Consider the following 16,060-nt stretch of genomic DNA (forward strand, 5'->3'; position numbering starts at 1 on the left):
TTGGGGTGGGGGTTGGGGGGGAGTACAGGTCCTAGAAAAGGATGGCAGAGAACCTAGTAGGGGTTATATTGTTATGTGGAAAACTAAGAAATGTTATGCATGTACAAACTATTGTATTTACTGTTGGTTGTAAAACATTAATCCCCCAATAAAGGAAAAAAATAATTAAAAAAATAAATAAATAAAATAAAAATCCATTTCTCCTAGTTCTGGAACTTCTGGGACTTTGCTCTTATTTCTTGATGTCTCTCCTCCTGATTCCTTACCCTGTTGTACTGCTTCTGTCGACTTCACTAAATCAGCGCTACCAATGCCACCATACCATGCTATGCTACTACTGACTTTTTCCTATGGATTAACTCCAGAGACACCAAGCCTGAGATGTCAGCTTCCTAACCCCTTTAATCTGGTGAGGCCTTTCTTAACACATAAGACAACCTAGTTCCATTTAAGATGGTGTGTTTTCTAACAAAGTTACAGATCCTAGATATGACTAAGGCCTACTGGACTGGGTGCATATATGCATGCATCCATTAGGACAACCTTAAAGTAAATGTGCTTAATAGTCCTCTGTGATTAGTTTAGACCTAATAAGCTAGGCAACATAGTAAAATGACCTAAAGAAGGTGCCATAAATTTTCTTTTTTTCTATTTATTTATTTTCCCTGTTGTTACCCTTGTTATTCTTCATTGTTGTTGTAGTTATTATTGTTGTTGTTATTTCTGTCGTCATTGTTAGATAGGACAGAGATAAATGGAGAGGAGAGGAAGACAAAGAGGGGGAGGGAAAGATAGACACCTGCAGACCTGCTTCACTGCCTGTGAAATGACTCTCCCCTGCCAATGGGGAGCCGGAGGCTCGAACTGAGATCCTTATGCCAGTCCTTGCACTTTGCACCACCTGCACTTAACCCGCTGCAACTCCCTATTTTCTAATCAAGTATTTATTACTTAGGTCTAGACACTCTCCTCTCCTACCCCCTACTTCACTTCCCTCTATAACTCTATCTACTCAACTAACTTTCAAAAGAAAGTAAAATATATCCTTCCATCTCCTAATCTTCTGACAGAACATCAACATTATTGTCACCCCTTGATAATCTTTAGAAAAAACACTGTATACAACTGGTCAAGAGATAAACTGGCAAAATATATATATATATCATATATATCACATAGGACAATCATTGTCCCTATGACAACCTTTATTAGAATAATCAAACAAGCAAATTCTGAAAAGCCTGAGGTTAATTTAGACCCTACTAAACTCCTAGGTCTCTTTCCTCCCTAACTTGAGGCCAAACCCCATAAACCTAATACTGGTTTGGATACAACAAATGACACTCAATGCTTTAACAATTAGAAGAAAGTCTAAACTCATCAGATAAAGAAGGGACTACAAAGTTGGAAAAGGGCAAGAGACTGGCTCACTTAGTGATGGTCTTTTTGGTCACTACCATGACATTCAATCACCTGGGGTCCTAGGGAATCCTGGGACTCCCCTATAGATGATATGGACCTAGACCTCTAATAGATAGATCACTCTCTCTATCATCACTGGTAACTCCCATCAGGAACATCATCATAAACCCTTTTATGGAACTCTCCAGACATGGACCCCAAGGAATATACCTAAAATAGACATCCTAGCTTCTTTCCACCCCAAGGTCCCTATTTTCATCTATTCTATTCCTACTTTTTGGTTCTTGTCTATTAAACATTTTGTTCTGTTTTTTATCGTATTGGCTTTCAGCCACCAAGTTGCAGATGCCTTCCTGGGCAGATGACCTCAACAATGTATCTTGGAATCTCACCTCTCCGGAGTCCTACCCCACTAGGAAAAGATAGAAACAAGCTGGAAATATGTTTCAACCTGCCAACATTCATGTCCAGTGGAGAAGCAATTATAAAAGTCAGAACTCCCACCTTCTGCACCTAAAATCTTTCTAATCTCAGCCTCACCCATACCCTGACTCCAGCAACACCAATGGTTCTCAGGAACTTAGATCTGCCATATTTTGTCAACTTCTCATCTGTATTAAAGCTTAATTGTTTTACCTAAATTTCTCTTCCACTCCACCACCCCCCAACAAACATTTGAAGTTGAAGCAAGTACCCTTCCTCTACCTATTTCTCTGTCCATTTCTGCTTTCTTCTTCTACACTGCATCTCTGCCAGTCCAATGTGAGCTTTCTGAAAAGTCTATGGGGTACTCTTCTTTTTCATCTCAACATCCAACACAGTGTCTGGCCTTTACTCAGAATATCTCTGTTAAGTGAATCACTGAGTTTTAAAATAATGTTCCCTCTGATTATTTTGAGGATTTTGATTTGGCTCTAAAGAAATAATATGGGGGACTTATATCCTACAGTGATATAAGATAGGGACCTATGACATTTCAGTCTCATGTCACATTGGCTGTATTGATACAGAATGTGCGGGCAGGGGTAGATAGTATAATGGTCATTCAAAGAGACTCTCATGCCTCAGGCTCCAAAGTCCCAGGTTCACTCCCCTGCACCACCATAAGCCAGAGCTGATCAGTGGTCTGGTAATAAGTAAGTAAGTAAGTAAGTAAGTAAATAAATAAATAAATAAATAAGTAAATAAAGGAATATCCAGGAAGAAGGAGGAAGCTGTCCAACTTAACCCTCAAACACCTCTATAAACTCAGTGCTGTCCCCTTTGACAGCTGTAGAGACTGGGACTTAAACTTAGAATAGCCACTCAACCACAACCACAACCTTTCCAACAGAATCTGAAAAAAAAAAAAAAGACCTGAATGTACTCCAATTAGTTCTTCCTGTCATTTACATGATAAAAGATAATTTATAGGACTACAGCTCTGGTCTAAAAATGCAAACACACCTGCACCCCTGCTACTAGTCCATAAGCAGACACCCTTCTTGGTGTGCCAAGTCTATTTCAAAACTCACAGAAATAATCAAGGCTGATAATAGCTATCTGGTTTGAATGAAGTATGTACCTTCTCAAATAATCACCATTACTCTCTGTATTGTTATCATGCCCAGTTGCTTTCTGAGAATGAGAGGTGATGATTAAGATGTAGCAAAGCCAGATTGTACTGATTTCTTGAAGTTCCTTCCTCCCCCACATAGAAAAAACAGTATGAGCAGGTGCTCTGCCTGGCTACCCCCACCAGCCACTGTGGGGTGTCTGGTATACTTTAAACCTCAGAGATTCAGAGATAGTGTCCTGTGCCTACACAATTCTGGGAACAAACAAGGATGATAGCTAGCTACCCACAATGGGAAACCCTTCTGAATGTTTCCTAATCTTCTGTAGAAAATTTACATAGTTATAAATTTAAAACAAATAAAAATTCAGATCAGTTTCATTTGTGGTGTTCACATGCAAAAGCTTCAACTAGAATGTAGCTCCACCCTAAACATGTCAATAGAAAGATCTGTAACCTGCGTGACTTTCCCTCTGCCTTACAATGCCACCCTCACCTATCAGGGTCTTCCTTAAGCCACCACCCAGTCCTACTCCACAATAGATTGGGAGCAAATATTCACTAGGAATAAATCAGAGGATAGGATTTTATGAAGAGAGGGAGGAAACCAAAAGGAATAGCTCTCCTCACCTTAAAGTCTATGTTCCTTGTCCTGCCAGAGCAGATTCCTGACTTTACGGTGTACAGCTGTAGCCCTGAATCAAACAAATCAGTTCTGGTCAAAGAAATAAGAAATGACTGCATAGGACACTCATACTGATCAAACGGTGGGGTAACTGCTCTTTATGGAAACGTAGTAGGATCAAGAGACCAAGATTTAAACATTCAGTATAGTAAAGTGCCCCTAACTACTAGATCCACTAGAGAATTTCTTTGGTTTCTGAGGTTGAAATTTTTTCACTCCAAAACAAAACCAGAACACAACTATACACAATGGCCCCACAGTGGACTGGTCAGTGCTAAGTGCTCTATATCCTTCCAACAGTACTGTAAGAAGGTGCTATTTTCATTTTAAAAGAAAATTAAAAAAAAAAAAAAAAACTCTACTTAAGTAACTGCTCCAGGTAGCCACAGTTAGTTACCAACATGTCAGACTGGAACCTGCTTCTAGGGTCTACATCTCTGCTTGCTGACTTGTTCCATAAAACATTGGTTAGGCCTAGATGGGTTTAATGATGAATTCTACTAAGTATCTAAGGAGGAAAGAATACTCATACTTGACAATCTCTTTCAGAAGATAAAGAAACTGTGGAGCCCATTCTATAAAACCAGAATTACCTTAATACCAAAACCAGAAAAAAGACATTAGAAAAAAACTACAAACAAGTATAATTTACAACAAACTATTGGTAAATAAAAATCCAACAACAGGAACCAAACAGATGGTTCCAGAGTCAGGTGGTGGCACACCTGGTTGAGCACATGTTACAATGTACAATGACCATGCTTCAAGCCCCCAGTCCCCACCTTCAGGGGAAAGCTTTGTGAGTGGTGAAGCAGGACTACAGATGTCTCTCTATCTCTCTCCCTTTCTATCTCTCCCTACCTTGTCAATTTCTAGCTGTCTCTATCCAATAAATAAAGATAATTAAAAAAATAAGTCTTTAAAAAAAGAGAGAGAGATGGCTGCTAGGTAGGTGCATGTCTTGTCATGCACTCGGGTTTGAGTGTCAGCACTACATGAGAAATGCCATGACACCTGGGAAAGCTCTAGTGCAGTGGCCTCTCCCGTCCCCTCCCCTCCTCTACTCTATTTTTCCCTTCCTCCCTCTCTCTCTCACTCTCACTTTCTCTTTTTCTAAAATGAAAAGGTGGCCCAGGAACTGTGAAATCACATATGCATAAGACCTCAGGTCTATACACAGAAAAAATATCAAGCAATATATAATTATTATATATCCAATTCAAGTGGGATTTATTGCAGGTATGCAAAACTGGCTCATTATTCAAAAATCAGTTAATGAATCCATTACATCAACTAGCTACGGGAAAAAAAAAAAAACCCACATTATTATACAAATAGATACAAAAAACCATTTGACAAAACCCAAGTCTTTCATGATTTCTAAAAATCTCAGTAAACTTAAAACAGATTCCAGAGCTCTGTCAACTGGATAACACACATACAAAAAAAAATTACAAGCAACATCATACTTTCTGATAAGAAACCAGTTTTCTGAAGTTTTCTGGTTAGAAAACATTAGAAAAACAAGGTAAATCTTTTTCCTTTCACTGCCCTCTTTTTCTTTTTTCTTTTTAATTTTTAGTTGATTGTTTTATCTTTATTTATTTATTTACTGGATAGAAACAGCCAGAAATTGAGATGGAAGGGGGTGATAGAGGAGGAAGAGAGACAGAAAGACACCTGCAGCCCTGCTTCACCACTCACAAAGCTTTCACCTAGCAGGTGGAGACTGGGGGCTTGAACCTGGGTCCTTGCACATTGTAACAAGTATGTTCAACCAAGTGTGCTGCCACCCAGCCTCTCAATGCCTCCTCCTCCTCCTCGTCCTTCTCCTCTTCCTCCTCCTTCTTCTTTATTTTCATTTTTATATTTTATTGTCACCAGGGTTATTACTGAGGCTCGGAACCCCCTGCACAGCAAATTCACTGCTCCTAGCAGCCATTTTTTCCTTTTTTTAAAAAATTCTTTATTTGATATGGCAAATAGAAATTGAGAGGTGAGAAAGAGATAGAGAGGGAGAGAGACAGAGAGACACCTGCAGCACTTATTTTACCACTCATGATGCTCTCTCCCTTTGCAGGTGGGAACTGAGGGCTTGAATCTAGGTCCCTGTACATGATAAAATGTGCACTTAACTGGGTGCCCTCTTTTCAACATCATGCTACAAGTTCTAGTTATTGCATGCAACTAAGCAAATCCACATGACCAATTTCTGACTACTAATATATAGCCAGAGGTGATATATGCAATTTTCAGGAACTTTCCTTTTTTTAATTTCTCTATTGAGGGATTAATGTTTTACAGTCAACAGTAAATACAATAGTTTATACATGCATAATATTTCCCAGTTTTCTACATAACAATACACCCCCACCCAGGTTCTCCTCTGCCATCATGTTCCAGGACCTAAACCCTCCCTCCTACCCACCCCTGAGTCTTTTACTTTGGTATAATTTCAGGAACTTTCTAATTTAGGGAGAGGAGATATATTCTTCAATCTTGTATTCATTTTTGGAGCTTTACAGATAAAATGAGTAGACTTAGGAAGCCATCTTGGGCCACAACATGGAAGTAATAAGTAAAGCAGTAAAACGAAACCTCTCTGGGTCACTAATGAAATAGATCTGTTAGATCAGCACTGGAATGATTCTTTTTCTGTGAAACATATGTAAACATTTCTCTTATTCAGATCAACCTTATTTGGGATTTTTTTTTTTTTACACCTGGGCTTACTCTTGGTTAATATACTGGTTTTACTTAACTCCATCAACAGGGTAAATCTTTTCCCCAATAAATCCACATACAAAGTTTCTCCCAGAAATACTTTCCCCACCATCCCTGTTCTCATCACCTGTGTGGGTGTGGCGAACTCTTACTCACCCTTCAGATATCTCAAGGAAGCATCTCTTCTCTCTTACTACCATAGAAATTCATTTATGATATTCAAATAATAATATTCCCCTTAAGTGAACTTCATGTGGTTACACATAATTATTTGTAGGATTATTAATGTATGTATACACTCAGAGACTGAAAACACCACAAGAGAGTAAAACCTGGTACTTCTGATTGTTGCCTTATCACTTATCCCAGCATAATGTCCAGCAAACAGTAGACACTCAAATATCAATGAGGGAAGAGTACTGGCAGTGGGGGAGGGGGAAACACAAAATATCTATGTTCAAAGAATTCCAGACTAATAGGAGACTCTATCCTAAAGTTCTTCCTTTTGTTTTTTTACTCAGGAGTTAAGAGTCAATCTTGCAAAATAAAAAAATAAATAAAATAAAATAAAAATCAGACATGAGATGAAAAACAGTAGCACTTTTAGATGGTAAGAATCAAGTCACAGTTGGGGCTTCCCCACTCTAATCAAATGTCACAAAGGCAGAAAAGAAATCTTTTTTTTTTTTGTCCTTTCTCCCCTCTTTCTTCCTATCTTTTTTATGTCTTCCTCCCTCCCTTTCTTTTTCTTTTTCTTTTTCTTTTCTTTCTTCCCTCCTCCTTTCCCAAGCACGCCTCAGGCAAAATCCTCTTGTCCAAATGATACCATTTGGAGACTCTGCCTCTCCCATCAGCATGCTATGCTCCAGCCTCTTTCTACCAACTCCTGCCTCTGTCCCTGAGCCAAGACTTCTACAAGAACTGGTCTCCCATCCTTCTTCCCTTTCTGCCTCATAATGGTATAGTCCACATTCTGCCCCTACAAAGCCACATCGAGCTCCATTCAGAAAAGCTTTCACCTTGGATCAGTGTGATCCACCCCACAAACTCTACCACATATGCCTAATTAACGAGGAGGATGTGATTCTCACTTGACCACCATAGGGCCAAGTACAGCACCTCACATCCACAAAGACTTTGAAACCAGAAAACATGCTGTGGAACCAAGTGTGACTCATCTGCTCTTTTCTTTTTCTTTCTTTTTTTTTTTTTTTTTTTGTGGTGACCTGTGAGCTCTGGAACTGCTTGTTGATGTAAGCTCTCACTGACAGCCTCAGAAGTCTGGGAGTTTCTCTTGTGGCAGGAAACCCACAGTCCTTCTTTCCTTCCCTGGGCAATCTCATCCCCACAGTCAAGATGCCAGTGTATAACACAGTCTGCTAATAATGCCAATCAGAACTGCAAAGGCATTTCACCACAAAGGAATCAACTGCCGTAATAAAGAAATGCTAGCTGAAAGCAGCCAAAAAAAAAACAAAAAAAAAACCACTCATGTTAACTTGGCCCCATACTTTATAAATAAATCCCCCCCGCCAAAAAAAAGAGATTATCTGAAGTTTTAAACTCTGCAAAGTATGCAGAACTGTGCTATTTTTCCCCATTTATAAATCATGTGTTACAAGTCACAGAGGTGGGTGCAGATGTCTGCAAAGTGCTTCCTGGCAGTAACACACCCCACAAACATGCCTCACCATTGTCTCCCAGTCTTTGTAGTTCTGTTTATTCTGGGTACCTAGTCCAGAATCCTTAGGAAGTAATTCCTAAAGTAGTCTAACTTTCCCTTGGCCTCACAGTGTGAGCTGAATTTACCCTGCAGCACTGACTGCTGAAACAATTTGGTCTCCAAAATCTTGCTGTGTGTTGTTTTTTGCTTGAACTGTCCTCCTCCCTCCTAATCTGAAGTCAGACTTTCCCCTATTCAGGACATCTTCCTCAGTCAACAGAACAGACACTTGGTCCCATGCACCCACAAATTATTACGTGTATTAACTAAAAACAATTGCTGACATGTGGATTCAAGTAAACCCAGTGGAGAGGGTGGAGAGGCTCACCAGGTGGCCCACACCTAGCTCCTCCTTCCTTCATGAAGCAGAGCTCTTTCTGAAGCAGCCAGATCTGCTGAGGCAACCTGTGAGACCACAGGTGGTAGGTACCCTCAGATAAACCAGAGTCTAACTCTTCGTGAATACAGTCGTCATCCAGCACCTTCTCACATGCTGTGCACATGTTGTTCTTGGTCTTCAGATCCATCAAAGACAGAGAAGCTAAGTAACTTGCTGAAGGTCACACTGCCAGGAAAGAATGGGGGGGGGGGGGGGAAGAGATTCAAAACTCTCAGACACCAGGTCCAAGCTCTCAGACAGGTACCATCTCCTTCTACCCTGTGTTTTGCAGTCCTTCACCTCAGGACTTACTGACCAAACAAACATTAATTAATGTCTGAGAAGGTCAAATAGAAAACAGTAAGTGAACTGCTTGATATATACTTACAACCTTTTAGATATCATAAAGAATCAGAAATATGATAAAAGTACAGACTTGTGTTTCATTTTACCAAGTCTTCCTCTTCTTTTTCACTTATGCCACTGTTTCTAAGGTCTGACTGTAACATCAGTGTCTAAATTCCCAGTTCTACTTAAAGAAAAAAATGCAAATAGACGTATCCTTCCATTACGTCCTTTAGCTGCAACACAGCATTCCAATCTCACTAACGGAGCCCCCACATCCCCACTGGCAGCAGGCCAGCCCTAAGGCTTGACAGAATGCAGACAAAGCATTTGAAACAGACACATTTGCTGCACACACTTAAAATTTAATCTATCCCTAAAGAAATTAGTATCACACCTCATGCAATATGGGAGTAAAGTATTGGTGGGTGACACTGTGTCAGGAAAGGTATTATTTTAACATTTAATAAATAGGATCCTTAAACATTACAAATACCAAATGCATCGCAAGTTCACACAAACATCTGGTACCTATTCCACGAACTTTTCAGCACATTGATTCCCCATATCACCCAGGGCACTAATGAGGAGCGTGTGTTCAGTTGTAATAAAAGTAGTAAAGATGCAGGGGGAATCAAGGAGTAACATTATAGCCTGGGATCAAGACACTGCAGTGAAGAAATTTTATTCCAACAACACCATTGGCTAATAAGGATTTCTGTTATTGTCCCACAGGGAATTCAGCAATGCTGTCAGCTGCAAAGAGGGACAAACTCCCACAGATTGTGGGACTGGGCACTGCAGATCTATTCTGCCCTGAGAGCTGAAAATCCCTCCTACCCCTAGGGGATGCAAGAATTTGTAAGAAAGGGCACCCTACATGATTTCTCAGCCCAACAGCACTGTCTGGCTCTAATTGAGCGTTCTGAGAAGGAATGTGACAAACACCAGAGTACGATGCAAAAACAAATTCCCCCTCCCAAAAAAAAAAAAACAACACCTGGAAGGTCCTAAACTCAAAAGCCCCAGAGTGTACACAACATATGTTCATGTTTATAACCACCTCAAATTACAACTTACTGGAGCTACAGCCCTGTGAGGGTGGAGCCACAGAATGTACCACCATTAAAATCCAAAGGGGGCCCCTCTCCACAGCCCCTACCTGGGTTTTACAACAATAAAACTTGGTTTAAAGCTGAAGCTTATCCCTGGAAGGGAAAAGGCAGACAGAAGAAAAAGGGAAAAAAAAAAACCTGTAATTTATCTTTTTCAGGGAGTCATATTTTTAGGCAGTACAACTCCCAGGCATATGTTTTCATAGTTTTATCCTCCAAGTGCATATCTAATCCAAATCTTCCTCTTGACAAACCAACCCTCTTCCAAGAAGCCAAATGCCAACCTATTGAGCCAAAAGCCAATGCATATTTGTAGATTGTGTCAAAATCATGGTGCAATTATGTTAAAGAATTTACTATCAACAAGAAAACAAATGACCCCATCCAAAAATGGGGAGAGGATATGAACAGAAGATTCACCACAGAAGAGATTCAAAAGGTCAACTAATGAGTTGGTCTAAGAGTTGTGCTTTATTGTTAAGCTATTTAACAAAAGGCCAACTAACATATGAAAAAATGCTCCAAGTCACAGACTGTCAGAGAAATGCAAATAAAGACAGCAGTAAGACACAGCTTCACTCCTGTGAGAATGTCAAACACCAGAAAAGGTAACAGCAACAGATGCTGGAGAGGTTGTGGGGTCAAAGGAATCCTCCTGCACTGTTGGTGGGAATGTCAATTGCTCAAACCCCTGTGGAGAACAGTCTGGAGAACTCTCAGGATAGAAGTGGACCTACCCTATGATCCTGCAATTCCTCTACTGGGGATATATCCTAAGGAACCAAACATACCCATCCAAAAAGATTTGTGTTCTTGGCAGCACAATTTGTAATAGCCAAAACCTAGAAGCAACCCAGGTGTCCAACAACAGATGAGTGGCTGAGTAAGCTGTAGTCTACATACACAATGGAATACTACTCAGCTATTAAAAATGGTGAATTTACCTTCTTTACACCATCTTGGATGAAGCTTGAAGGAATCATGTTAAGTGACATCAGCCAGATGAATATGGGATGATCTCACTTATAGACAAAAGTTGAAAAATACTATCATCATGCCAACCTGCCTTCCCTGAGCAAACGACTTCATCAATGTGTCGTAGAACCCCACCTCCCCAAAGACCCACTAGAGAAAGGCAGAAACAGGCTAAGGGTATGGATCGACCTGTCAGTGCCCATGCCCAGCAGAGAAGCAATTATAGAAGCCAGACTTACAACCTTCTGTGTCTCATAGAGATCTTTGGTCTATACTCCCAGAGAGATAAAGAATGGGGAAGCTTCTAACGGAAGGGATAGGATTTGGCACTCTGGTGGTGAGATTTGTGTGAATTGTGTCCCTCTTATCCCACAGTCTTGTCTATCAGTATCAGATTACTAATAATAAAAAAAGAGAAGCTGAAAAATAAGAAAACACAAAGCAGAACCTGGACTGGAGTTGGTATATTGCACCAAAGTAAAAGTCTCTGGGGTGGTGGGGAGGGTTTAGGTCATGGAACATGATGGCAGAGGAGAACCTAGAGGGGGTTGAATTGTTATGTGGAAAACTGAGAAATGTTACACGTGTACAAACTACTATATTTTATTGTTGACTATAAATCATTAGTCCCCCTAATTAAAAAAAAAGAATTTCCTGTGTTCAAATTGTGTTTTTTTTTTTTTTGGGGGGGGGGGTTCTTTTAGACATTTAAAAGGAAACTACAGGCCGTAATTCTTTAAGAATCTAGATTCTCAAAGTGCTGAGGAATGTCAGTTACAAAGGACAGTCACTATTCCAACTAGGCAAGATACAGCCATGAAGTAAAAGCACAGGTGACTGATATAACTCTATGAGGAAGTCGTGCTTCATTTTGCTTTTTATGTCCTAAAGAGAAAAGATAGCAGAAGGGGAATGTCCCAGAAGTTGACACAGGGTATAGTGGGAGAGGGATCCCTATATTAAGACACAATGGTATGGAAAGAGCACTGGACCAAGGTGATATGACAACTGCATTTTAAATCCAAATCTGCCACTTACTAGCTGTTTGATCTTGGTTTTAAGTTTCCCATAATATCTCTATCTCTATATATCCCCTCTCTCAGTTTACAGAAGGCTCAACTTGAGATCAAAAGAAACACGCAGTTGTTTTACAAATTTCAATTCCTATTAGAGACATAGGGACTGGCTGGTGGTGCACACAGTTGAGCTGCACACATTACCATGCAGAAGGACCTGGGTTCAAGCCCTCACCTAGTCTCCAGCTACAGAGGGTGGGAAGCATCATTATTGGTAAAGCAATGTTGCAGGTGTGTGTCTCTCTCTCCCCTCCTTCTTCCCTCTCATTTCTATCGGTCATATCAAATAAATGAAAAGAGGGCAGAAAAGGGAAAGAAAACAAAAGAAAAAATGGCCTCCAGGAGCGGTGGATTCATTGTGCAGGCACTGAGCACCTATGATAACTGGTGGCAATTTAAAAAATAGTAATAACCCTATTAGAGACATATGAGGGGGAATTAGTGAACAAAAAATATATTTTAATTAAAATTAAAACTCCCCCAAAATCATCTCTAAGCATTGTACTGGGAGGATTTAAAATAAAACATTTACATCATTAACAGTAAGAATTCTTATTTGCTGAGTACATTCTACAAGTACAACTCCCAAAGGTGAAAACAGTCCATGTTTCTGCCTGTAGGGAATTCTAGCAAGCCAGAGAGGACAGCTTGGCAGGCTTTCCTGTTGTTTACTTTCAACTTACATGACAGTTCACTATTCCCATTCTTCAGACAAACTCTGAAGGTGGAAATGAATCAGATATTGGCTACAACAGTCATTAATAGGTAGATTAGAATTAATGAGGTGCTACTGCTCAAATGGTTCACAAAGACCAAGAATAAATCTAAAAATTTAAAGGGTGGCAAAAAAATTTCTCCTACTTTGTGAAACTGAGATAATGCAAAATAATTAAGAGAAAGTATACTTTTTTATTAAAAGGAAAATATTAACCCCAATTAATCATATAGTCAGTGAAATTATAATTTAATTCCTATGAATTCACTCTATTTTATCTATTTTTAACATGAGTGAAACAGAGAGAGAGAGAGATCAATCAGAGCACTGCTCAGCTCTGATTTATGATGGTATATGGGATTGAACTTTGGACCTGAAAGCCTCAAGCATGAAAGTCTTTAACCAGTATTCAGACTTCACAGCCCTAATTCAGTCTCTGAAGGCAAAGTTAAGACTTGCAGAACTAAATTTTGCCTCTGGGTAACCCTGAGGATGATAATCATCAAATCTGTTGTGTCCCAGATCTCACTGGTCTGTACTTAAACGAGTCACCAAAGTAGTGCTCTCTTTTATGTTTAGCAAACTGGGTCTGGTGAGAAAGAAAAAGAGGTGAAACAGAGATTAAAAAAAAAAAAAAAAAGAGCAGAAATAGCATGTTCTGACACTGGTGAGCCCCTCAGGAGGAGCTGGCATGTAGGTCCACCTCAGAGAATAAGTGGCAAGTTAGGAAGTGACAGGGAGAGAAGAAAGGAAAGGACCTAAGTTGTGGGTGAGAATGTTTTAGAGAAACCTCCCATGGATGATGAAAAATTATACCTATATGTCAACAACTTTACTGTAAACCATAATCCCTTCAATTCAAAAAATTTAAGAAAAAGGTGGGGGGGTGTAAGGAGTTGCAAGGAGAGGCTGGCAGAGGACAGGGCTTGCATGCCTGAGATTCCTGGTATGGCCCCCCGTGCCATATGTGCTGGAGTAGTGCTCTGGCTTCTCTTTCTCATATAAGACAACATATGCAATAATCTTTTTAAAAAAAAAAAAAAAAGGAAGAGGAGAAGGGGAACAGCAGCAGCTACATGGAAACAAATGATCAAAAAGGACAGAAAGGGAAACCACAACTGCTGGAAAGTTGAAACAATGCCTGTACCTACACTGAACACTGATTAGAAGGGACTATATGCACCCCTATGTTCATAGTAGCATTATTCACAGTGGCCAAAGAAGTGGAAGCAGCCTAAATGCCCATCATAAGATGACTGGCTAAAGAAGTTATGGGGTATATATTCCATGGAATATTATTCTGCAACTAAAAAAATATGATATTGTTTCTTTGGGGACAAACTGGATGGAACCAGAGATGACTGTGCTTAGAGAAATCAGAGATAAAAGACAACTACCAGATGGTTCCACTCGTGTGGAATCTAGAGATCTGATACACATGAACTTGGAATTAAAAAAAAAACAAAAAACAGAAGCAAGCAAACTGTTTCTAAGATTTGTAAGAACTACAGTGGTTATCTTGGGGGGGATATAGAACTTTGGTCTTGGAAATACACTGTATAATCTTACAATCTTGTAAACTGCCATTAATCGCAAATAAAAAAAATTTTTTAAATAGAAATCTGTCTCAAGTATTAAAAGATGACAGAACCAGGGAAAGGTTTGAAAAGCTTTGTACTGAGTTTGATGTAAAGCACCAAAGTAAAGGACTTGTATGCAGGGGGGTGGGGAGGAGGGTTAGGTCCTGTTGCATGATGGTGGAGAAGGACCTAAGCTAGAGGCGAAAGTGTTTTGCAGAAAACTGAGAAATTGTATGTATGTATTAACAAACATATTTGCTGTAAACCATTAATCCTCCCAACAAAAAATAGTGTTTTTAAAAATGCCTGTAATCACTGGTCTTGATTACAAACAGGAGACAGATTGAAGAAAGGAAAAATTTACAAACTTTCTGTTTGGTCATGAAAAATATTACTGACTATTGGTGGTGAAAGTGGTATAGAAGTATACCCCTATTATTTTATAATCTTGTAGATCACTATTAAATCACAAATAGAAAATATTTTTAAAATACTATTGACTATAGCCATGTGGTATATACACTGGGCTTCAAAGGGAAATGTATTTAAGGATTTTCTATCTTAATCAGGGGTTCAGCAATTGGCTATTAAAGGAGTGGAGGAAATGCTTGACATCAGTGCAAAGTTACCAAGCATCAATATATGTGTCAGATCAGTTGCAGCACTAAACCATAGTCCTTCTTAAAGCTAGCTGTTCTGATGCTCAGGGGATTGTGTTAGAAGGAAACTGAAAGTTGATGGTTTAGTCATTTCACAGTGAAGCTAAAAGACTCAGGAGACTCTCTGGAGCTATTTCCAGAGTTTGCAGCATACTCAAGCAGCACTCCTAGCTGGTAGGACTACTCAGCAAAGACCATGAAACAAGTGCCTTACAGAGACATGCTCCTTGCTAAGTAGCCTGGTCCATAAACATACTTTCATACCTGATTAAAATTAGAGAACCGCTTTACCGGTCTTATCTGTCTTTTCTTTATAGTCAATATTAACTTTTAGTTATAAATTTATTGTTTTATGTTTGGGCATATATTTGTGTGGCTTCTACTTAACTGCACCCCATGATGACAAGAACCATGTTTCTTTAGCTTATCCTCTGTGCCAGCACTTGGCACAATGCCTGTCATGTGGCAGGTGTTCACAAATACTTGTTGAGTGATAAATTCCTTAGTCAAATAACTGAAAACCTAATTTTCTATAGACCATGGAGTCACTCTCCAAATTTTATGTCTTATCTCTGTCATACTTTAGCTTTGTAACCTGGGGTGGTGACAAAACCCTTCTATCTCTAATTTGATATCTATCTATACTGTAGGGATAACAGCATATATAACCCATGAGACTGCTATCAGGATGAACACATTTTTATTATTATATTACTGCAATTATTGTTATCAACTCTCTCTGAGAAGTACTCAGAGTTAAAAAAAAAAATCAAATAAAAAACATTTCTTTCACATTTCAACCTCTTTTGCACTATGAATCACAGACTATTTGAATTTAAAGGACCCCGGGATTCATACAGTTTAATATCTTTGCTATCACATAGAGGAACTGAGAGATTGCTACAAACCAAGTAATAAGAAATTTCCTTTGACTGTTCTTCCTAATTTACAGACAAGTTTTGCCAAGGCTTCTGGTACTAGAAATGCAAATTTAAGGTAGCAAAAAAATTCTAGTTTTAGTGAGATAAGCTAGAAATTTCCTGACCCAGCCAAAATGTAATGCTGTTTATTTACTCTTTTACTGTTTTTTTATAATTAACTCCTAGA

The 16,060-nt window shown here is 39.2% G+C and overlaps 1 protein-coding gene across 4 annotated transcripts in view; it reads right to left on the reverse strand.

Moving 5' to 3' along the window:
- TGFBR3 (transforming growth factor beta receptor 3) overlaps window positions 1–16,060 on the reverse strand; it is a 231,647-nt gene that overhangs the window by 130,545 nt on the left and 85,042 nt on the right. For 2 of the 4 annotated variants that reach the window (XM_060202064.1, XM_060202063.1), the window contains exon 1: window positions 8,438–8,651. The exons of the other annotated variants lie outside the window; for them this stretch is intronic. In XM_060202064.1, coding sequence (XP_060058047.1) covers window positions 8,438–8,636 — 199 coding nt within the window. In that variant the 5' untranslated portion in view covers window positions 8,637–8,651. Of the gene's footprint in view, window positions 1–8,437; window positions 8,652–16,060 lie in introns of those variants that run through there. 4 annotated transcript variants of the gene reach the window in all.

Source organism: Erinaceus europaeus, chromosome 11, assembly GCF_950295315.1.
Source record: "Erinaceus europaeus chromosome 11, mEriEur2.1, whole genome shotgun sequence".
Classification (NCBI taxonomy): Eukaryota; Metazoa; Chordata; class Mammalia; order Eulipotyphla; family Erinaceidae; genus Erinaceus; species Erinaceus europaeus.